A 25,144-nucleotide genomic window follows, 5' to 3' on the forward strand; every position below is an offset into this window, starting at 1 on the left:
TCGATTTCCAATCGAATGAGCCTACGCCGACCCCTTCCATATGAAGTGCCTCTGGGAAAAAATAATAATAATAATAATAAAAAATTGGAGCCGTACGGCCTTTACTATAGGCAACGCTACAGCGTTGCCTCTGAAAGAAAAGAAACAGGGGTGGAACCCCAACAGATACATCAAAAGAATCAGATTTTGCCTGATTTTTGCAAATTTTGAGAATTTGCCTGATTTTCGAAAAAAAGGGGAAACACTCCCTAAAAGTCATATAAATATATATATATATATATATATATATATATATATATATATATATATATATATATATATATATATATATATATATATATATATATATATATATGATATATACATATATATATACATATATATTAATTTAATCCAAATTTTTAGATTAGCCAGGAAGAATGCATATATCCAAATATCAAGGACAATCTTTGGCTTGAGCTACAGGCACGGCATAACGGAAGAACTGTATTAGAGCAACATGAATATCTATTAAGCGAAAGGAAGAAAGTCAGCCCAATTATTGAAAAGCTCTTGAATTTCAAGTACGAAAGAATTGACTTGCCGCCGAGTGACCTTTCTGGGCCCATACCTCAATGTAATGGTTGTCTTTCTGTTTATTGTCAGTCTTGTTTGATGCACCAGAGTCGAGCCATGAAGATTGTGTGCGATATATTAGATGAAATTGAAAAGGTGAGTTTCTTAATATCTTGTTTATTGATTTATACTTTGAGCTTAAAGCAAATTGCTAGTTATTGCAGAATACAAGACATAGCCTATCTAATACTTAAAAAATACAAAATGGCACAAAAGTACAATTAACTGGAGGGGGGATGGGTACCTTGAGAAATCTGGGGGAGGTAAGCAGGAAGGGTGTGCCAAAGCACAGGAGAGCTGGCCGGCAACCCCCCCATTGCACTTCCTGGCTGAATGTTTGCGAAACGAAGATGAACACCGCCAGTTTGGACCTTGAGGGTCTAGCGCCGTCATATTTATACATACTTATACATTCAAATGAGTATAAAACTGTTCTTAGGCAATTCCTCTGGAAAATATTTAAAAGCATTCTCTGTGTTTCGAAGAACCAACATTCCAGAACCATACCTGACAACTGTGATTACCATGGATTCCAATATATTCATTTTGGCTAACATGTTTTTCTTCCTACTCTTTCAAACTTCTTTCAGCTTTGAAAGAACATAATGGGCCTTCGCTATTATACTTGTTAAATCTTCAATGCATTTACTAATACTACTACCCTTGTAAGTAAAGCTTACATGATTGGTCTTCTCGTTACCCAAAATTGACCTCGTCACCTTTATTTATTCCTAGTCTAAGTGACTTGGCTTTCTTAAAGTTAATTTATAAACCTATTCTTGCACTCTCAATAACTCTCGAAACGTTTAAAAATTCGTTTATTTTTCTAAAATTTATTTTTCTAACATTTTTCTAACATCATTTTTCTAACATTAATTTTTCTAACATTTTTCTAACATCATTTTTGTAACACCTGGAGCACTGAAATCACCCAAACTGAAATCACTCGAAGTCTAGGAGTTTTTCTTTTCCCCTTTTCAAAAAGATTATTCATAATGCTCAGTAATTTATCTCTAACTTCATAGCCACTATATTTCAGAAACTCACTATCACACTATCAGCACCTGATGCCTTATTATTTTTAATATTTTTAGTACTGTTTCTAACTCCATGTTGCAAAATCGATCTTCCTTCGCTTAAAAATTGTCTTATTTTTTCCATTCCTCTCCGTGTGTCATTTCCTACAGCTTTATCACGATTCAACACATTCTAAAATTTTTTGCCATTCTCTCTTTAACACTTTCCTTATCACTAGACTTGGCATCATCACTTGGCCTTATCACTTTGACTAGGGCAAGTCTGGACATACTACAGCCTCTCAATTTTAGAACATGCCAAGACAATACCTCACTATTATGCCGTCTGACTGTGTCTTCAAGATCTTCGAGAAATTAATCATGGGCTCCATTTCACATCTGCCTTAATACCACCTCCATTTTGCACTTTCCGCTTGTTTTCATATATCATTGAAAGAACTGTTTTGCACTTACCCGTTATCTTTTCTGTCAAACTTAAAGGATTTTTGCTAATGTTCCTGGCTACACCTTCTGCTACTTTGCAAAGTGTTTTCCTAAATCTGTTCCATCCATCTTCTGTATTGTGAAATTCTAAAATCTATAATCTCATATTTAACTATTCCTCGAAATTCCCTCTCAAATTCCAGTCCTGGAGTCTACCACCGCCATAACTTCCTGGAAGGTAGTTCACCCCTCCCAAATTTCAGTACTAGATGGTGATCTTTACTGTTAACATCAATAAAAGCTCTCCTAGTGTCTTGTATCTATCCTGCCAGTCTTCGACTTACAATAATCAGTAAGGTTATTACTACCATTTATACCTATACTGACTATAAGTAAGGCCTTACTATCATTTAAGTACCATGTTAACTAATGGGCCATTTTATGACCCAATACCGTACTGGTTTTTACTAGATTGTTATACCTACAAAATTATAGCATTCTGTAACCATTTCTTTTTTCCATCTACCAACAAATTTACCTAGACTAGAACACTAACTGTCTCTATTTCTACCAATCTGAGCATTACAATCCCTCGGTAAAAACACCTTATTTCTACCTGGCATTATGACTAACACTAATGACTATTCACAGTTTCATAAACCATTTGTTTAATACAAAAAAATGAGTACTTATTAGACAGAACGTAAATGAATCAACACTAACGAGTTGAACCATAAAGATCAAGCCATGAACCATGAAGTTAAGCCATGAAGATCATGTGCGGAATTTTAAATGAAATCGAAAAACGGAGATTGTCTTTTCACGTATAATTTTCTTCATATAACATTATAGAAGAATTAATATCCCCTTGAGCACATGATGGCACATAGGGTGTTGAATTAACGTTTCAGTTACTGGGAGTTTTTTTTATATAGGGAAAGGTAGGAAGCCCAACCTTGCGTCAGGGATCGATAGGGGATCGACTCCTAGGTCCCGTATTACTAAGCAGAAAATCAGTCCACCATGCTACCGCAGGATCAATGTATGTATTTAGGGTAAACTAGTCGCTTGTCGCTACAAAATACGAATTAACATATAATTCTTAAAAAAACATAATAGCACTACATAATTGATATTAGAAATAGAAACTAATTTAGCACAATTAGTAATGGTTAGGTTAAAACAGCACTTTAAACAATTAAATTGATCTAAATAAAACTGAGTACTCATTCGACAGTGCTTAAATAAATCAATACTAGCCGCTTCAACAACCAATGACGGTAAGGCTTCAACAACCAACCAAGTGAATGTCTCTTAACTGTTTCTCTTAGATTTTTCAGCATCAAGTCTAAAAGTGTGCTGGCAAATTAAATGTTAAAGTGACAAAAAATGAATAAAGACCCTCATCAAAATTATCGAATTATCAACAAAAAAATATCACAATTCTTGGTGACCTTGAATACATTAGTTAGATTAGCACGTCGTCTGCGAAATCAAATATAAAATCATCTTTATTGCCCGTCTCTAAGCTTTTTCAACTCCAATCAATTAGTTGGAAGCTATTCAATGAATTCTAGTCAACTAATTCATAACTATAATCAGCAATTAAATTATTTGGGAACTAGACTCAGATATAATATTCCAAAAGAAGATAAAAAAAAAACTTCTAAGTAAGGTCAGGAAATCCTGTCGACACGTCTAAAGGTTGAGGAAGATGTGCTGAATGTTTTTCAAATGAATTGTCTAGGGGTAGTTTCGAATACTCCTCTGTCAAGCAATAAGCCTTACGAAAAATGTAGTTTGATCCAGAAGCAAGACAGATCCGTTTAATTGGAGGCCGATTTCAATATTGCCCCTATTTGCTAAGCTGTATGAAAAAGTGCTGCATCGAAGACTTTATAACTATCTTACTACTTACGGTTTTCTTAGTGATTAATTAAAAAGAACTTTCCGAAAAATAAGTTTTTGAAAGAAAAGTAAAGGCCATTTTAAACTTAAGCTCAGGAGATACAAATACCTGTTAAAATTCAAACTTAAAACGACCAGAAATTACTATTAAAGAATAAATGAAACCCAAAACGAACGGAAATTAAATAAACAATCATAGCAAAAAACATACAACAAGTAATAATATAAATGAATAAATAGATCTTAAAGCCGGCAATGCTTAGATTGAATATGAAAATCAAGCTTAAAACGAAAACAAATATTTTGTATTAAAGTATAAATGAAACTTAAAACAAACAGAAATTAAATAAACAATCAATGCGAACAAACATACAATATATATTAATGTAAATGAACAAATAAATCTTAAAACGTGAAACTTAAATTGAATATGCAAATCAAGTTTGAATCGAATAAAAATAACTACAAACAAGAGTTTGGGTATCGTCTCGCTGCAGAAGCCTAAAACCTACTGCGTCATTGGCGCTTTACTGAAAACATTTCTTTGAAATATTTTCACTTTTGTAACTTCAAGAAATCAAAAATTAATTAAGATTTTAAGGAATGAATATCAGCATATGTATATTAAATTGACAATACACATTTTTTTCAGTAAATTCATTTGAATTTTTTTCTGTCAAATTATAGTCTGTCTTTTAGAAAGCATAGGGGTTTTGAACCATACTCACATTAATTTATGCTCGTTTTCAGTTTGACTCTAATATTTATTTTAATTTATATTCGTTTTTGGTTTCATTTTTTTATTGATACTGATTTGGGGTAGTTGTATGCTTGGTAGATTATATGATAGTCCGGACGCCAGGTGTTGAAAATGTGAACCATACCAAGACGGAATGGGGCTGCTGCGAGAATTAGCCTACCCTCTACCCCCTAAATTGACCATGCGGATTCAAAAATACCAATGGCACTTGCTTGCGAGTGGTGGAACACTCCGAAACTTATATTTTGGTGTTTCATGCAAGAAAATGCATGTTCCACAAAGTTTGAGGTGTAGTTTTCCGCTCAAATAGAAATGCCTAGAAGCCATAGAATGTTTTCATAACAAACTAACACGATTAGTTACAAAAAATGGCAGAGTTAAAAAAAATGGCAAAACTATATGAGTCTTGAACAGTCGTGGAAAGTATAAACAAAATCAAATTGAATATTAGATATAAAATGATATTAATTGTTGAAAGATCCATCAGTTCAAGATTTTTTTTTCACTGTAATTTTTATTTTCATTTTCAATGCTGTAAGAACTGGAAAATAATAAATTTGTAATATACGAGTAATTCGTTTTCAGTGAAGCACCAATGATGCAGAAGGCTTTATTATTACAATTAAAGAAGGGGGCAGTATCCAAATTTTGTTTGTAGTGAAACTATATTTGTCTTGACTAATCTTGAAAAGAACAAATAAATTAAACTGAATATTTGATGCATAATGATATTAATTGCTAAAAGCTCATCAGTTCAAAATTTTACTGTAATAATATTTATTTTCAATATTAAGTACAAAAGAAAACGTTTGTAATATAATTCGTTTTCAGTAAAGCGCCAATGACGCAGTAGGGTTTAGGCTTCTGCAGTGAGACGATACCCAAACTCTTGTTTGTAGTTATTTCTATTCGATTCAAACTTGATTTGCATATTCAATTTAAGTTTCACTCGTTTTAAGGTGTATTTATTCATTTACATTGAAATATATTGTATGTTTGTTCGCATTGATTGTTTATTTAATTACTGTTCGTTTTAAATTTCATTTATACTTTAATACCAAAATATTTTTTTTCGTTTTAAGCTTGATTTTCATATTCAATCCAAGCATTACTCGCTTTAAGATCTATTTATTGATTTATGTTATTACTTGCTGTTTGCTTTTTGCTATGATTGTTTATTTAATTTCTGTTCGTTTTGGGTTTCATTTATTCTTTGATGGTAATTTCTGGTCGTTTTTAGTTTGAATTTTAACAGGTATTTGTATCTCCTGAGCTTAAGTTTAAAATGGCCTTTACTTTTCTTTGAAAAACTTATTTTTAGGAAAGTTTTTTTTAAATTAATATTGGTTCGTTTTTTATTGCAAAGAGTTTCAAGTTTTTATGGCACGGGGGGTGCTTACTTTCCGATTATTCTTGACTTTAAAAAACGGATCTAGAACTTACAATTTAAATCAAATGAGGCTTTTTTCAAAGTCTATAAGATTACCTCTTTGATAAAAACCTTATATATGAACAATAGGCAGCTTGCACAACTTGTGGACAGCTATTGATAACAATGAATGGATTGTAAAAATATCTCCAATCAGGGGGTTTACACAGTTTCACTTGCTTACACAAAAAGGGATCACGACTGTTTGGAATTGACCTAAATAGGAATTTGTTTGCCAAAGCAATTTTGCATCTATCACAGAGTATGTATTTTAACCTTATAATTGGATAATTATAACAGATTTCCTATGTGTTCTTCCCATACAAAACCACTTCCCATAAGTTATAAACCCCCCTTAATAAGTTATGCCCCAGGGCATAACTTACAACGGCTACCCCTGGGCCCGGGTGGGCTGTGTCGACAGCGGAGTTTTTTGTTATCAGAACTCTGAATTATTTTAACAAAATGTCTATCTCAAAATTTTTATCTGATGCATTTAGGGCGTGGAGGAGGGAGAGGGGCTAGTTGCCCTTCAATCTCTTTTGATTCTTAAAAGTGAACAAGAACTTTCAATATTCAATCAAATGAGCCCTCTCTAAAGCTTATACGAGCATCCCTTCCATAAGAAATAATATGAAGGATTCGAAGAATCCTTAAATTACAACCCTTGCCCTGAGGGCTTTGGGGGAGTTGTAATCCTCAAATACATAATTTCAAGAAGTTAAAACGACGTTTAATAAAATGGCTGTCTTAAGATTGTGAACGGATATATTTGGAGAAAAGATGGGTAGAAGAAGGGGGCTAGTTGACCTCAAACCACTTTCGACTATTAGAAAGGGAAGTAGCCCTTGGAATTTCCAATCGAATTAGTTTTTTTTTAAGTCTCTAAGACAACTCCTTCTATAATAAACATATATGCCCCCAGGGCAAAACTTATAACCCTTGCCCTGAGGGCATTGGGGGAGTATCCTCCTCAAAAATATATTTTCTCTCACAATATCAACTACTCTGAACAAAATGGCTATCTCAAAATTTTGATTGGATGTGTTTGGGGAAAAGGTGGTCGTGAGAGGGTGGTTAGTTGCCCTCAAATCACTTTTGACTATTACAAAGGGCACTAGACCTCGAAATTTCCAATAGAATAAGCCTTTTTTGAAGTTTCTACGACAACTCCTTTTATAAAAACCTTATATGCCCCCAGGGCATAACTTAGAACCCTTGCCCTGATGGTTGTGGGGGAGTGTCCTCCTCAAAAATATATTTTCTATGTGAAAATTAACTACGCTGAAGAAAATGGCTATCTCAAAATTTTGATTGAATGTGTTTGGGGGAACGATGGGCATGGGGGGGGGGCTAGTTGCCCTCCAATCACTTTCGACTATTAAAAAGGGCACTATGCATTTGAATTTCCAATCGAATGAGCGTTTTTTGAAGTTTCTACGACATCGCCTTCTATAAAAAACCTTATATACCCTCAGGGCATATCTTAAAACCCTCGCCCTGAAGGTTCTGAAGGAGTGTCCTCCTCAAAAACATATTTTTTATCTGGAAATCATCTACGCTGAACGATAAAATAAAAGTTCAAAATAGGGATAAAATCCTTTTTATTAGACAGTGTATAATAAATTTCACAGAAAATACCAGATATTTCGGTCACATATATAGTGACCGTCATCAGTAGTAAAACACAGTTTTACTATTGATGATGGTCGCTGTATATGTGACCGAAATATCTGGTATTTTATGTGAAATTTATTATACACTGTCTATTAAAAAGAATTTTATCCCTATTTTGAACTTTTATTTTATCGTCATGGAAAGGCAGTGTGGTCTCCGAAATTATCTACGCTGAACAAAATGGCTATCTCAAAATTTTGATTGGATGTGTTTGGGGACAGGATGGGCGTGGGGGGGGGGCTAGTTGCACTCCAATCAATTTCGACTATTAATAAGGGCACTAGCCCTTTAATTTCCAATCAAATGAGCCTGTTATGAAGTTTCTACGACAACGCCTTTATAAAAACCTTATATGCCCCCAGGGCATAACTTAAAACCCTTGCCCTGAGGGTTGTGGGGGAGTGTCCACCTCAAAAATATATTTTCTATCTGGAAATCAACTCCGCTGAACAAACTGGCTACCTCACAATTTTGATTGGATGTGATTGGGGAAATGATGGGCGTGGAGGGGGGGGGCTAGGTGCCCTCCAATCAGTTTCGCCTATTAAAAAGGGCACTAGCCCTTTAATTTCTAATCGAATGAGCCTGTTTTGAATTTTCTACGACACCGCCTTCTATAAAAACCTTATATGTCCCCAGGACACAACTTAAAACCCTTGCCCTGAGGGTTGTGGGGGATTGTCCTCCTCAAAAATATATTTCTATCTGGAAATCAACTACGCTGAACAAAATGGCTATCTCAAAATTTTGATTGGATGTGTTTGGGGAAATTAGGGGCGTGGGGTTCGAGGAGGCGGGGGGCTAGTTACACTCCAATCACTTTCGACTATTAAAAAGGGCACTATCTCTTTAATTTCCAATCGAATAAGCCTATTTTGAAGTTTCTACGACAACGCCTTCTATAAAAACCTTATATGCTCCCAGGGCATAGCTTAAAACTCTTGCCCTGAGGGTTGTGGGGGAGTGTCCTCCTCAAAAACATATTTTTCTATCTGGAAATCAACTATACTGAACAAAATGGCTATCTCAAAAGTTTGATTGGATGTGTTTGGGGAAATGATGGGCGTGGGGGGGGGCTAGTTGCCCTCCAATCACTTTTGACTATTAAAAAGGGCACTAGTCTTTTAATTTCCAATCGAGTGAGCCTGTTTTGAAGTTTCTACGACAACTCCTTCTATAAAAACCTTATATGCCCCCAGTGCATAACTTAAAACCCTTGCCCTGAGGGTTGTGGGGGAGTGTCCTCCTCAAAAATATATTTTCACTCTGGAACTCAACTACGCTGAACAAAAATGGCTATCTCAAAGTTTTGATGGGATGTGTTTGGGGGAATGATGGGCGTGGGGGGGGGCTAGTTGCCCTCCAATCACTTTTGACTATTAAAAAGGGCACTATCCCTTTGAATTACCAATCGAATGAGCCTTTTTGAAGTTTCTATGACAACGCCTTCTATAAAAATCTTATATGCCCCCAGGGCATAACTTAAACCCTTGCCCTGAGGGTTGTGGGGGAGTATATTTTCTTTCTGGAAATCAACTACGATGAACAAATTACCAGTTGCCAATTGTTGTTCGATTGTGTTGGGTGAAAGGCTGGACGTGGGGGGGGGGGCTAGTGGCCTTACGATCATTTGCGTCTATTAAAAATGTCCGTATAAAACTCGTTGTACAATCAAATGAGCCCCCATTGTAGTTTCTACGACGACCCCTTCCATATGAAGTGCCTCTGGGGAAAAAAATAAATAAATAATAACACATTGGAGCCGTATGGCCTTTACTATAGGCAACGCTACAGCGTTGCCTCTGATACCGAGTTTGGATTCAGGGAAAACCCCTCTGCAATACATGCAATACATACGGCCCCAATTTTTTATTATTATTATTATTTTTTTCCCTCAGAGGCACTTCATATGGAAGGGGTCGTCGTAGAAACTTCAAAGGGGGCTCATTCGATTGGTAATCGAGAGTTCTAGTGTCCTTTTTAATAATCGAAAATGATATGAAGGCAACTAGCCCCCCGACCCCCATCATTCCCCCAAACACATCCAATCAAAATTTTTAGATAGCCATTTTGTTCAGCGTAGTTGATTTCCAGATAGAAAATATATTTTTCAGGAGGACCCTCCCCCACCACCCTCAGGGCAAGAGTATTAAGTTATGGCCAGGGGGTACAAAAGGTTTTTATGGAAGGCGTCGTTGTACAAACTTCAAAACAGGCTCATTCGATTGGAAATTCAAAGGGCTAGTGCCCTTTTTAATAGTCGAAAGTGATTGGAGGGCAACTAGCCCCCCCCAGGCCCATCATTTCCCCAAACACATCCAATCAAAATTTTGAGATAGCCATTTTGTTCAGCGTAGTTGATTTCCAGATAGAAAATATGTTTTTCAGGAGGACACTCCCCCACAACCCTCACGGCAAGGGTTTTAAGTTATGCACTGGGGGCACACAAGGTTTTTATAGAAGGTGTTGTCGTATAAACTTCAAAACAGGCTCATTCGATTGGAAATTAAAGGGCTAGTGCCATTTTTAATAGTCGTAATTTATTGGATGGCAACGAGCCCCCCCCCCCACGCCCATCATTTCCCAAAACAAATCCCATCAAAATGTCTATATAACTATTTTGTTCAGCGTAGTTGATTTCCAAATAGAAAATATATTCTTCAGGTGGACACTCCCCCACAACCTTCAGGGCAAGGGTTTTAAGTTATGCCCTGGGGGCATATAAGGTTTTTATAGAAGGCGTTGTCGTAGAAACTTCAAAAAAGGCTCATTCGATTGGAAATTCAAAGGGCTAGTGCCCTTTTTAATAGTCGAAAGTGATTGGAGGGCAACTAGCCCCCCCCTACGCCCATCTTTTCCCCAAACACATCCAATCTAAATTTTGAGATTGCCAATTTTTTCAGCGTAGTCGATTTCCTGATAGAAAATATATTTTTGAGGAGGACACTCCCCCACAACCCTCAGGGCAAGGGTTTTAAATTATGCCCTGGGGGCATATAAGGTTTTTATAGAAGGCGCATTCGTAGGAACTTCAAAAAAGGCTCATTCGATTGGAAATTCAAAGGGATAGTGACCTTTTGAATAGTCGAAAGTGATTGGAGGGAACTAGCCCCCCCCACGCCCGTCATTCCCCCAATAGTTAAGCCTGTTGACTCAACTGCAAATCAAATCGGTGCCACTCCCCTAGTTAAAGGCAAGAAATCTAATTAAAAAACGGCAAACTATCCATCCCAGTCCAAAATTACCACCAATGATAATTCGTCGGCTGAAGAAGAATTTCAATATTCAAATCAAGCAAATGATGAAATTCTGACCACAATGGATATTTAAATGTGTACTATGCAAGATTTTACGTTTCTCACAAATTTATCACTGTGCAATAATGTTGATTTTAACTATTACGATGACCAAACTAATTTGCCCACCAACCCCTTAGCTAGCCCCGATAACCCCTTAAACCAAATTAACTGTGATTATCTCGACACTTTTGATTTTGTGAAAAATGTGAAACCTAAGTGCTAATGGAAGAGACCAAACTTAATGTAATTTGCTTTAACATCAGAAGCATAGGGGATAAGTCGGCTAATTTTAAAGATTTAATTTTAATTAACGGTAACTGCCCTTTCGACGTAAATGGAATAACGGAGACGTGGCTTTAAGAAATTGATGATACTAATGAATTTTTCCTCCCTGGCTTTCAAGCTATTCATGTTGAAAGAAAATTCACCAAGTCCTCTGGTGGCATTTCTCTTTACATCCGGTCAAGTCTAAAATTCACCAGGCTAATACACTGTGAATCCTCATTCTCGCAACCTATGAATAATAGATACATTTATTAAGTAATTGCAGACAGAAGTATTGACAACAATTCTTTTATTTTTTCGTTATTTTGTAGACCACCCTCATTTCCTACACCTTTGTTTCGTAATCTGTTTGATGACTATTCTAGTTTTATTAATTTACCAGAAAAGAAGGCAATAGTTTTTGGGGGACTTCAATTGTAATTTACTAAATGTTAGAAATAATAATGATTGTGATACCTTCTTTGAAACATTTACATCAAGTGGTCTTCTTCCAACAATCCTTTTTCCGACTAGAGTTGATCCTATGAGGTCTACCGCTACTGCAATTGATAACATTTTTGTATCCACTTCCCTGGGAAACCACCTGTCCTCCAAAATTGTATTCCCTGACCTGTCAGACCACTTTCCAATCTATCTCTCCCTACCTCCCTACCAACTACTCAACCCTCTAGAACTAATACCCCTACGTCTAATAGAATATATAATATTGTGAATATGAACCAGTTCACGGATCGTTTGAAATCCTTTGGCTGGTCCAAGGTTTTGGATTGTCTGGATGTTAATTCAGCCACAAATGGTTTTACACAGGGACTGAGTGATCTTATCAGTTCAACCTTTCCAGTCCGTAAATCAAACCGAAAAACTACCCATATACGCCCCTGGATGTCTAGTAGCCTGATAATCTCTTCATACCGTAAAAATGACCTATACAAGTTAGCTTGCAAGACCAGTAGCGTTAGGCCTAACTAATTATCCCAGATCCATTTTTTTCTCTCCAACTGACAGTAAAGAGGTGCTTCAAGTTATCGACTCTCTCTCTAATAGTAGTACACCTGACTTCTTTGGCATAAGTAATAAGCTTCTTAGGACCACATCTTCCTATATTTATAAACGCATTGTGCACATAACACACCTGTCTTTGATCAGTGAAATCTTCCCAGAAATATTTAAATCAGCAATTGTTATCCCGATTCATAAAAAAGGCGATCCCTCTGATATAAGTAATTATCGTCCAATCTCACTTCTCCCAATTATATCCAAAGTGCTCGAGAGAATTATCTTCCGACGTCTTTCTCCCTTTTTATTTGGGATTAATCCATCAGATTCGTTGATTTCTGCTCATGCACTAATCGACGCCGCACAGTTTATACGTTTCCAACTTGACCTGAAAATGCTTTATTGGGCTTATTTCAGGGTTTTTCTAAGGCCTTTGACATGGTTGATCACAGTGTTTTATTAAGTAAACTCAAGAACATAGGGATTCGTGGAATTCCTTTCTCATGGTTCGGCTCTTATCTCTCTGGTAGAGTACAGAGTGTGAGTCTGGGCAGCATGACCTCTCATACCCTACCTGTCCGGAGGGCGTCCCGCAGGGCTCTGTTCTTGGTCCAATACTTTTTCTCCTTTATATTAATGATTTGGTTACGGACCTGGGTCCATCAGTGCACCCAGTACTTTTTGCTGACGATAGCAACTTTTTCATCACCGGCCCTAATTTACCATCCGTCGTCACTTCTACTCAAATCCTTCTGAATAGAGTGCAGGAGTGGTGTCTCGTTAACTGCATGACCATTAACAGCAAAAAAAGTCAGGTTGTATTATTTCGAACCCCTTACAAAAAAAAAATGAAGCTCAGCAAGCACTTGGCCTCAAAGATTCCACCAATCTCCTCCCGCAGGTCGAAGTTGCCAAGTTTCTTGGTGTCCATATAGACTCCTTCTATCATCCTATTATTTGCAACACATGTTTCCTACGACAGAGCCATAATCTTGCGACAGGTAAGTATGATTAATCGTGTGAATAATTTTCTTCCTCCTGATATCCTTGTCACCCTTTATTACTCTTTTATTTACCCATATATATCATACTGCGGTTCTGTTTGGGGCAACACTTGTTCTTCAGTTACCAATAAATTAAAATCTGCCCAAAACCGTGCCGTGAAAGCAGTATTTTGGCTGCGCCAACTTTGTCTCACCCAGGACTTGTACTCCGAATTTGGTATTATCTCTCACTAGCAAATCATCGGAAAAATAAATCCTTCCCGTGCATATTCCGCTTACCATAAAAATATTTCTCTCCAATTATTTTCTTATTTTAATTGTAGTAATTCTCAAGGCCTCTGTCTCCGTTCATCCAACCGTTCCTTTATTGTACCTAAGTGTGTCTCTAGCTCCGCCCAGCGATCTCCCATTTATAAAATCTATAATTCAATGGAATATAATACCCTCCAGTTTCGAGCTATCCACAAGTTTTCGCACGCTGTATAAAAATGTTACTAAACTTTGATATTATAATTCTCTTAATTTTTAATCAATTTGCTTTAATTTACCCGTGTTTTCTCCCGTTTTTTTCTTTTTTTATCTCTTCTTCATTTTCAATTTTTTGCTGTTGTGGTCCTCAACAAGTTCGCTTCCAGGATCCTTATTATTATTGGTGTTGTAATTCATTTTTATTAGAATAAATTGAATTGAATTGATTGAATTGCTTTACAAGTTCGAAAATTTTAAATATTTATCAGTTACGGGATTACCAGTTAGCAATTTTTATATATCAATGTTTGAATAAGTGTTCACCGGAGGTGTTTTGGGAAATTTTCTGAGCTAATTCATCTTACCCTTCTTATCACACTAGATACGCAAATGACCTTGCATCTGAGCTCCGGAATACTCAACATGCTGCGTTTCTGCCTTTTTTTATGGTACCCGGGTTGTGGAATTCCCTCCCAGATAGTTTTAGACAAGCTGATAATGTAAGCCAGGTCAAGAGTAGATTGAAGCGTTACCTTTTGGGAGATAATTGAGAATGCTTAGAAAGTTGAATGTTATTTCTCTTTATTTATTTTATTTTTTTTATTTTTTTATGTAGTAGTTGTAGAGCTGTATAATAATGGATTTGCAGCCATCGTAAACAAACCTTCGGGTTTTTGTAGATGGCTGCTGTAAATTTGCTTATATTTTTTATGTTAAATAAATTAATTTGATCTGAAAAAAAAAACTTGATCTAATTTGATCTAAAGCGGTTTTAGGGGAGGGACAGAGGGGGAACTTGCCCCACGATTCAGAAATTTTAGGGGCGGAAAATTTCAAATAAATAGTCTAACGGTTATAATCATTTTGTAGCTTTTGAAATTTTATTTTCATTAAAAAAAAAAGTAGAGAACGTAGTTAATAAATGTAAATAATTAATAAATCATTAGTTAATTGATAAAATGAAAATAAACTAAAAAATAAAGAAATGATAATAATTAGAATATTAGACATGCTGGGGGGGGGGCAATCAAGATTTTGCCCCAGGTGCAGGAGAGGTCAGAACTGCCACTGGTTCGGTTTTACTTTCAAGGACTACATTGAAAGAAAGATTCAGATGGCTCGAACACGTTTTGCAAATGAAGGATGCCAGATGCCAGAATGCCAGATTGTTCTGTTTGTTCATCTATCTGGGGCCGAAAGAAAAGCAGGTCATTCCCAAATGGGGTGGAAGGGTAATAAGAAAGGATTGAAAAGAGTTAGTAGCTTCATGGGAGGGGCTAAGGAGTTAAACTTTGAATATAATGCGATGGGAGAAGGAGTGTATGCAGCAGCGTTGGCCGCAGGTGGCCCAATCAGGTCTTATTGGGACTGCTGTAGTTGTTAATAGTAGTTGTAGTAGGAAATACCGAAGATCGAATTTTAAATACTTAAGATACTTAATAAAGATACTTAAGTAATTCTTAATTAAGATTCGAATTTTACAAACTTTAGATCCTTAAGACAAATGTCTTAAATTATCAATGCAAATCATAGTAATACCAAGTTCACGTACAGACTCAATTCATGGAAGTGCTAAATTGAAAATAAAGTAGAAATAATTAGATACATAACTTCAACTGTAGTGGATAACAATAAACTTGGATAAAATTATAAACAAGGAAATATAACATCACAAAAGTTTTGCAATAATCACAATGAGTAGAAATCATAATTTGATTTGGGGAGGGGGGGCAATCTATGAGAAAATACAGTTTAATTATATTGTATAGCGATTTAAATCCTTTAGTCTGCTCCTTTTAGCCAACACTCCAGGGGGATTATTTTCACATCTCTGCTCAATGTTTTAGATCGAGTTGCTCTACCCTTCAGGCAAAGCTGTTGGCTTAAACTACCCTACCTACCGGTCTGAAAGCTTTAACGGACGTCTGAAATCCCTTTGTGTCTGGTTGAATACTATGAGGACACTAAGAATGAGAATAAACGTTGTTGGATCGTTATTGTATAGCAGAGATAGTAAAGTGTTTTGGCCACAGTGGCCTGTCTGGAATTTTTCAGCAGATGAAGAAGAATGTCATCGCCTCATTCCAACAATTGAGCAAATGAGAAGACTTAGAGGAACTAATGACATTATGGAATTGGATGGAAAGGCCAAACCTGGGCAAGTTGCCAAGTTTTATTTCCCTTTGAGTGTTAATCCGCTGACCTCTTTTCGGTTTGATATCATCCATACTGGCCCATTCCTTTTAATTCATCAGTATTGTTTTTTCCTTTTAATTCGTCATTGCTATTTTTTGCATGATTTTCCAATCATTTATTCCATAGTTTTTAATAGGAAGGGTCACTGTACTTTCTGACAGAGAGATAGGCTGAATACTGACAAATTGGCTTTTATATTGTTTTCTAGAATAAGGCAGTCTTGTCGTTTTGTATTGGACTCACATTTATACGACATTATATTGAGATTAGGAGAATCTTCACACATTCTCATTTTATCTTGCTTCTGAGCAAATTCTTCGGGTTGTTATGTAAATAACCGTATATGCTTTTAGTAGTACACTTGACATGATATTTTCCTAGATCTTTTAATTAGCTGGCGCTGGAATATTTGTCTGGTGATTTTTCCCCACATGTTTAAATATGTCTCACTTTTCAAGCTATTTTCCAATTTCAAGCAATTTCCGCCCAAAACATCAGTTTAATCCTCTAGTCCCCCATTTTTATGTAATATGAAGTTCTTATATTCTTGATTATTTTTTTCGACTATTTCTTTTCAATATCCCCTTGAGCTTTTTAGTTTAATTTTTTAAACATTAATTATATAAAGCTACCAACGAGCCTAATACACCTACGGACGCTTCTTTAAGTCACCACTAGTTGCTGGAAACTTAACAGAGAAACTCCCAAATAGGCCCTCTCCGATGTTTTTGGTCAAAAGTACAAGTTTTTTCACCACAAGTTACATTTTAACAGGTAAAATTTCCCCCAATACCTATTTATAATTCCCCCCCCTCCCAATCCCCTATTTTTATATAATAGGCGCCTCTCAATCCCAAATAGGCACCTCCCCGATTTGTTCGCCATAAGTTTTTTTTTCACCACAAGTTATCTTTCATTGGGTAAAATTTCCCACAATACCTCATTCTAACTACCCCCCCCCCCAATCTCTCATTTTTATATAATATAAAATTCTTATTTCCATGACTTTTTAAGCTATTTATTTTTAATTTCTCCCTCGATACTTTTTTTTTTTTTTAACATTACATTTAGTCTCTTGCCAAGTCGCAAGAGTCTAAGGCAAGGGGAAAGAAGGAGAAGAAAGTCATATGGGGTGAAAAGAGGGTTAGATGAGACCTAGAGGCTTGACTAGGACTAGACCAAGTTGCAAGTGTGCAAAGGAAGGGGAAAGAATTGTAAGGAAGTCATGTGGGGGAAAGGAAGGCCAGATGAGACCACGAGGCTTGGAAAACGCCTAGACCAAGTCGCAAGAGAGCAAAGCAATGGGAAAGAAAGGAAAGCAAATCGTAAGAGTGAAAAGAGGGTCAGGTGAGACCTAGAAGCTTGAAAAAAGCCTAGAAAAGGTCATAAGACAGAAAAGAAATGGAAAATACGACAAAGGAGGAACAGAAGACCAAGAAGGTTTCCCTTCTTTCCCCTTACTTTCTTCTCTTACGACTTGGTCTAGACATTTTCCCAGTTTCTTGGTCTCATCTGGCCCTCCTTTCCCCCATACGACTTCCTTTCCTTTCTTTCTCCTTGCTTTACTGTCTTACGACTTGGTATAGTCTTCTGTCCATGCCTGTTAGTTTCATCTGGCCCTCTTTTCCCCCATCCAACTTTCTGTCTTTCCCTTCTTCTTGCTTTACTCTCTCGCGACTTGGTCAGTCTTTTTCTAAGTCTCTTGGGCTCACCTGACCATCTTATTCGCCTGTCCAACTATTCGACTTTCTTTCCCTTCTTTTCTCTTGCCTTATATCAATTTTTATTCAGATATTTAACACTTGAAACATATCTTTTGTCTTGTTCTTGCTTGACTTTGCTATTTGGGAGTTTGTCTGTTAAGTTTCCAGCACAGTTTATATAATTAGTGTATATAATATATATATAAACTGTGGTTTCCAGTGACTAGTGGTAACTAAAGAAGCGTCCGTAGATGTATTAGGCTCGTTTGCAGGCTTAACTATAATTAATATTTAAAAAGTAAAACTAGGTGTCTCGAGGGGGAAATTAAAAAAAAATAGCTTAAAATATAGAAAATAAAATTTTATACTATATATAAATGAGGGATTGGGAAGGGGGATTAAAATGAGGCATTGGAGGAAATTTTGCCCGTGAGAATGTATTTTTGGTGAAAAATAGTACTTTTGGCCAAAAATCTAACAGTTGCCTAATTGGGAGTTTGTCTGTTAAGTTCCCAGTGACTAGTGGTGATGAAAGAAGCGGTCATATGTGTATTAGGCTCGTTGGTAGTTTTAAATATAATAAATGTTTAAAAACAGAACTTAAAGCTGAGGAGGAAATTAAAACGAAATAGCTTACAAAAATAAAATAAGAATGTCGTATAAGAATGAGTGATTGTGATGGGATTCAAATGAGGTATTAGGGTAAATTTCACCCAAAGGGCGCAGCATCCGTTCGAGCTGGTAGAATAAAACCTTTTTAAACAAGCCGAAACTTGAAGTCATATGGTAAAGGGTTAATCTTACATCACAAAACAAAATTGTTAGATAGTAACCTCGAAGGAATGTGATATTAAAATTGCGCACACTAATCGGAACAATCAAAGCTTGGATTGGGGGGAAAAGCCTTACATGGACCTTGCACACTCGTCCTTTTGCCCCGAAGAAATGTAATGTTAGAATTATACACGCCAATCTGAAGAATCAACACTTGGAGGGGAGGCCGCCCCTATGGGTGTCATATTGAGAATTTTCTCTGACATCCCCTGCTTGAAAATAAAATTAAAATTCTCCACGTCTGATATGATTCTCAAAGGATACAATTGGATGCGGTGAAATGTAGCATAATCTGTTCGAGTTTTAGCCCGAGTTTTATAAATTACATTTTATGTAGTTTATCTCTTTGGCCTTGGGCAGTGGACCTTAGGGTCCTAGAGTTGACCGGATCTGGTAATTTGTCAGTGAGTCTTCAGCTGAGAGCATGTATTTGAAGATCCAAAGGGGTAAATGAACGGTTTACGTGAAAGGAAAGGACCCCTAAACAAGGGCGCTTCCAGAATATTTTCACGGGGGGGGGGCAGACGCCAAAATAGCAGCGGTGGTTGGGTGACAGGAAATATATTGACAGTTTAGGTGGTTTAGGGCACCATACTACAAATTTACCCAGAAGAAGACGAATTTGCAATCAATTTAAAATCCTGAGAAGCTAATTGATTGAAAAGTATCAATAATTTCATTTTAGGCTTCCCAGTTGCAAAAGAAGTAATGCCACACGATGCCAGTGCTGGGTTCAACCAAGTTGATTCGCTTTATTTGTAATGAAATTAGGCTACGATTTTTTGTAGATTCCTACAAAAGTACATTTTAATGTACAAAGTGCTTACTCTTCATGAGGCTTCAGATAAATGTTGAAAGATGTAGAAAATTTTATCCAAAATTGAAGTGGCAAATTTAAACGTAGGACGGTACTAGACAACGTACAACTATTAATTTACACATTTGAAAAGCAATTAACCAGGGATTTAAGAGGCCGGTACCTCAAATTATATCTTTGTTAGGTCTGGGTATGATTTGGAAAGCAATCAGAATATAAATAAGTAGTAACCAAGGTACTACTTTGCTCGGGTATATAGCAATTTCCATGTTATTTGCTTGCCTGTATAGGACCATGTTATTTGCTTGCCTGTATAGGACCATGTTATTTGCTTGCCTGTATAGGACCATGCTATTTGCTTGCCTGTATAGGACCATGTTATTTGCTTGCCTGTATAGGACCATGCTATTTGCTTACCTGTATAGGACCATATTATTTGCTTGCCTGTATAGGACCATGCTATTTGCTTGCCTGTATAGCAATTTCTATTTTATTTGCGTACTGCCATAGCAATTTCTGTGTTATTCTGGACCTTGCATAACGTGTTATGAAGGACAAGTTGTTCTGACGCAATTTACCAGATTTGCAATTTACAGACCAGATTTCTAGTTCATATATTTTTGATAAATTGATAGGTGATTTGACTAAAAGGAATTCAAATATTTTGTCTATGAAATAGAAGCTAACTCAATTTGTGAAAAGGTATTCCATTTATACAACTCTGATCTGATTGAATTGTCGCCGACAATGAGATTTAATCGCTGCTAAGCCTATTGTTATTGCGAAAGGGTTACCCAATTTACTTCTTAGTGTTAAATGACATATTTCCAAATACGATCATTTTGAAAAGCAGACAAAAAAATTGGACACTATAATCAGAATTATTTGATTAACATTTAAAAAGGGTAATGAGATATGTGATTTGTATAATACACAAGTGATGTTTGATAAGTATTGTCAATTTAAAATAGGATCTAACGTTCCCTTTGTTCCCTCATTTCTGAAGGGCAGGAGATAACTTAATTTATTTAGATAATGAACGATATTAATTAATGTTTTGAATAATAGGAATGTGAATGTTTCTAATTAGTGATTGGAAAGTATCAGCGGAGAAAAAAAAAGGATTAAACTGATTAACAGTTAAGGTAACCCCGAAGGAGCTGTTAACTGAGGTAATTTGTTATAAATTTGAAAAATGCCTAACGACGAATCGGAAACGGTTGATTGACATTTGCAAAAAAAAGGGGTTATGGGATGTGTGAAGTGGAAGATAGTGGACGATTGTGTACGGCAACATATAAATTTGAAGTTGTGGATAGTCGTGACAATCTAATAAGGATCTAACTGTCCCCGGGGGTTTAGTTAAATTGGGTGAAGTTGCAAGAAGGCTCAGTAATACGATATTTCAGTAGCACGGGGGTTCGGTTATACAGGGGTTCAGTTACATGGAGGGTTCAGTTGAATGAGGGGGGATTTGCGATTTGGAGGAGATGGGGTGATAGTGTACTGTATAATACACAAGTGATGTTTTGGAGAGTACTGTCAATTTAAAATAGTTTAGAAATAAAAAAACTCTTTGGGCTGTTTGTGTGTCTTTGGGTTGTTTGTGCCTCTTTGGGCTATGTGTGTCCTTTGGACGGTTTGATTAAGTTTGCTCTGTGTGTGTGTCTGTTGGGTGTTTGTGTCTCTTAGGGGCCGTGTGTGTCTCTTTGGGCTATGTGTGTCTCTTTGTGGAGTTTGAATCTTTTTGTCTGTATGTGTCTGTATGGGCGTTTTTTGTCTCTTTGGGCTGTGTGCGTATCTCTTTGGGCTTTGTTCGTCTCTTCGGGCTGTGTGTGTCTCTTTAGCCTGTGTGTGTGTCTCTTTGAGCTGTGTGTGTCTCTTTAGGATGTGTGTCTCTTTGGGCTGTTTGAATCTTTTTGGTCTGTGTGTGTCTCCTTTGGCTTTTTGTGTCGTTTTGGGGTTTGTGTGTCTCTGTTGGATGTGTGCGTCTCTTTGGGCCGTGTGCATCTCTTTGAGCTGTATGTGTCTCTTGGGCTGTTTGAGTCATTTTGGTCTGTGTGTTTCTTTTGGCTGTTTGTGTCTCTTAGAGGCCATGTGTGTGTCTCTTTGGGCAATGTTTGTCTCTTTGGGGTGTTTGAATCTTTTTGGTCTGTATGTGTCTGTACGGGCGTTTTTTGTCTCTTTGGGCTGTGTGTGTCTCTTTGGGTTTTGTGTGTCTCTTTGGACTGTGTGTATGTCTCTTTAGCCTGTGTGTGTCTCTTTGGGCTGTGTGTCTCTTTGGGCAGTTTGAATCTTTATGGTCTGTGTGTGTCTCTTTTGGCTGTTTGTGTCGTTTTGGGCTTTGCGTCTCTCTGTTTGATGTGTGCGTCTCTTTGGGCTGTGTTCGTCTCTTTTAGCTGTTTGTGTTTTTTTGGTGTCTGGGTGTCTCTTTGTGATGTGTGTGTCTCTTTAGGCTGTGTCTGTCTCGTTGGACTGTATGTCTTTTTGGGGTGTCTGAGTCTTTTTGTTCTGTATGTATCTCTTTGGGCTGTTTGAGTCTTTTAGGTCTGTGTTTGTCTCTTTGGGTTGTGTTTCTCTTTGGGCTGTCTGTGTCTCTTTGAGCTGTTTGTATCTCTTGAGGCTGTGTGTGTCTCTTTGGGCTGTGTGTCTCTTTGGGCTGTTTGAGTCGTTTTGGTCTGTTTGTGTGTTTCTTTGGGCTGTTTGAGTATTTTTTGTCTGTGTTTGTCTCTTTGGGCTGTTTGTGTCTCTTTGGGCCGTGTGTGTTTCTTTGGGCTATGTGTGTCTCTTTGGGCGTTTGAATCTTTTGGTCTGTATGTGTCTGTATGGGCGTTTTTTGTATCTTTTTGACTGTGTATGTGTCTCTTTTAGGTTTGTGTGTCTCTTAGGGCGGTGTTTGTGTATTTATCCTGTGTGTGTGTCTCTTTTGGCTGTGTGTGTATCTTTATGCTGTGTTTCTCTTTGGACAGTTTGAATCTTTTTGGTTGGTGTGTGTCTCTTTTGGCTTTTTGTGTCGTTTTGGGCTGTGTGTGTCTCTGTTGGATGTGTGCGTATATTTGGGCCGTGTGCATCTCTTTGAAATGTATGTGTCTCTTTGGCTGTTTGAGTCATTTTGGTATGTGTGTGTTTCTTTTGGCTGTTTGTGTCTCTTAGAGGCCATGCGTGTCTCTTTGGGCAATGTTTGTCTCTTTGGGGTGTTTGAATCTTTTTGGTATGTATGTGTCTGTATGGGCGTTTTTTGTCTCTTTGGGCTGTGTGTGTGTTTCATTTGGCTTTGTGTGTCTCTTCGACTGTGTGTATGTCTCTTTAGCCAGTGTGTGTGTCTTTGGGCTGTGTGTGTATCTTTAGGATGTGTGTCTCTTTGAGCAGTTTGAATCTTCATGGTCTGTGTGTGCCTCTTTTGGCTGTTTGTGTCGTTTTGGACTTTGTGTCTCTCTGTTGGATGTGTGTGTCTCTTTGGGCCGTTTACATCTCTTTGAGCTGTATGTGTCTCTTTGGGTTGTGGGTGTCTATTTGTGACGTGTGTGTCTCTTTATGCTGTGTGTGTCTCGTTGGACTGTGTGTCTTTTTGAGGTGTCTGCGAGTCTTTTTGGTCTGTATGTGTCTCTTTGGGCTGTTTGAGTCTTTTAGGTCTGTGTTTGTCTCTTTGGGTTGTGTTTCTCTTTGGGCTGTCTGTGTCTCTTTGGGCTGTTTGTGTCTCTTGAGGCTGTGTGTGTCTCTTTGGGCTATGTGTATCTTTGGGCTGTTCGAGTCTTTTTGGTCTGTTTGTGTGTCTCTTTGGGCTGTTTGAGTCTTTTTTGGTCTGTGTTTGTCTCTTTGGGCTATTTGTGTCTCTTTGGGCTGTGTGTGTTTCTTGGGGCTTAGTGCGTCTCTCTAGGCTCTGTGTCTCGTTGGATTGTTTGAGTCTTTTTTATCTGTTTGTGTCTCTTTGGGCTGTTTGAGTCTTTTTTTGGATGTGTTTGTCTATTTGGGCTGTTTTTGTATCTTTGGTCTGTTTGTGTTTATTTGGGCTATGTGTGTCTCTTTGGGCTGTTTGAGTCATTTTGGTCTGTGTGTGTTTCTTTTGACTGTTTTTGTCTCTTAGGAGTCATGTGGGGGCTGTTTGTGTTTTTTTGGGCTATGTGTGTCTCTTTGGGCTGTTTGAGTCATTTTGGTCTGTGTTTGTTTCTTTTGACTGTTTTTGTCTCTTAGAAGTCATGTGTGTCTCTTTGGGCTATGTCTGTCTCTTTGGGAGTGTTTGAATCTTTTTGGTCTGTATGTGTCTCTTTGGGCTGTGTCTGTCTCTTAGGGCTGTTTATGTCTCTTTTGCCCGTGTGTGTCTCTTTGGGCTGTGTGTGTGTCTCTTTAGGCTGTGTATCTCTTTGGCTAGTTTGAATCTTTTTGATCTGTTTGTGTCTCTTTGGGCTGTTTGTGTTTCTTTGGGCTATGTGTGTCTCTTTGGGGTGTTTGAGTCATTTTGCTCTTTGTGTGTTTCTTTCGGCCATGTGTGTCTCATTTCTTTCTTGAATTCACCTGCTGGATAAACAAAGACATTTCGTTCAAGAAATTATGACAAAATTCTAAGTAAGTAACAAACTCTTTATTGTTTACACGACCTAGATACATGATGTAGAAATTTAATTCAAGAAATTACGAAAAAATTCTCAGTAAGTAACAATTTCTTTCTTGAAGTTAACTCTTGGATACACAATACGGAAATTTCCTTCAAGAAATTATGAAAATATGTGTAAGTAAGTGACAAACTCTTTATTGATTTCATCTCTTGGATATAAAGTACAGATACTTCATTCAAGAAATTATGAAAAAATCGCAAGTAAATAACTTTTTTTTCTCTTTATCACATACAATTTTCACTTAGCTACATGATGTAGAAATTTAATTCAAGAAATTATGAAAAAATTCTCAGTAAGTAACAATTTCTTTCTTGAAGTCAACTCGTGGGCACACAATACGGAAATTTCATTCAAGAAATTATGAAAAAATTGTAACTAAGTAGCAAATTCTTTCTTGAATTCACCTGTTGGATAAACAAAAAGACATTTCGTTCAAGAAATTATGACAAAATTCTAAGTAAGTAACAAACTCTTTATTGTTTTCACGAGTTAGATATACGATGTAGAAATTAAATTCAAGAAATTACGAAAAAATTCTCAGTAAGTAACAATTTCTTTCTTGAAGTCAACTCTTGGATACACAATACGGAAATTTCATTCAAGAAATTATTAAAATATTTTTAAGTAATTAAAAAAATATTTATTTATTTCAACTCTTTGATATAAATTAAATATACTTCATTAAAGAAATTATTAAAAAATCGCAAGTAAGTAACTTTTTTTTTCTCTTTATCACAAACAATTTTCACTTAGCTACATGATGTAGAAATTTAATTCAAGAAATCATGAAAAAATTCTCAGTAAGTAACAATTTTCTTTCTTGAAGTCAACTCTTGGATACACAATACGGAAATTTCATTCAAGAAATTATGAAAAAATTGTAACTAAGTAGCAAATTCTTTCTTGAACTCACCTGTTGGATAAACAAAAAGACATTTCGTTCAAGAAATTATGACAAAATTCTAAGTAAGTAACAAACTCTTTATTGTTTTCACGAGTTAGATATACGATGTAGAAATTAAATTCAAGAAATTATGAAAAAATTCTCAATAAGTAACCATTTCTTTCTTGAAGTCAACT

The 25,144-nt window shown here is 36.6% G+C and overlaps 1 protein-coding gene across 1 annotated transcript in view; it reads left to right on the forward strand.

The window, feature by feature from the left end:
• The window catches only part of LOC148953804 (uncharacterized), a 149,306-nt gene that overhangs the window by 3,741 nt on the left and 120,421 nt on the right, over window positions 1-25,144 (forward strand). The window contains exons 2-3 of the mRNA XM_089085906.1: window positions 406-711; window positions 15,749-16,059. Of these exons, the coding sequence (XP_088942032.1) occupies window positions 406-711; window positions 15,749-16,059 (617 nt within the window). The remainder of the gene's footprint in view (window positions 1-405; window positions 712-15,748; window positions 16,060-25,144) is intronic.

The sequence above is a fragment of the Artemia sp. Qi Xiang Cuo genome, chromosome 3 (assembly GCF_049724085.1).
Source record: "Artemia sp. Qi Xiang Cuo chromosome 3, ASM4972408v1, whole genome shotgun sequence".
Taxonomy (NCBI): Eukaryota; Metazoa; Arthropoda; class Branchiopoda; order Anostraca; family Artemiidae; genus Artemia; species Artemia sp. Qi Xiang Cuo.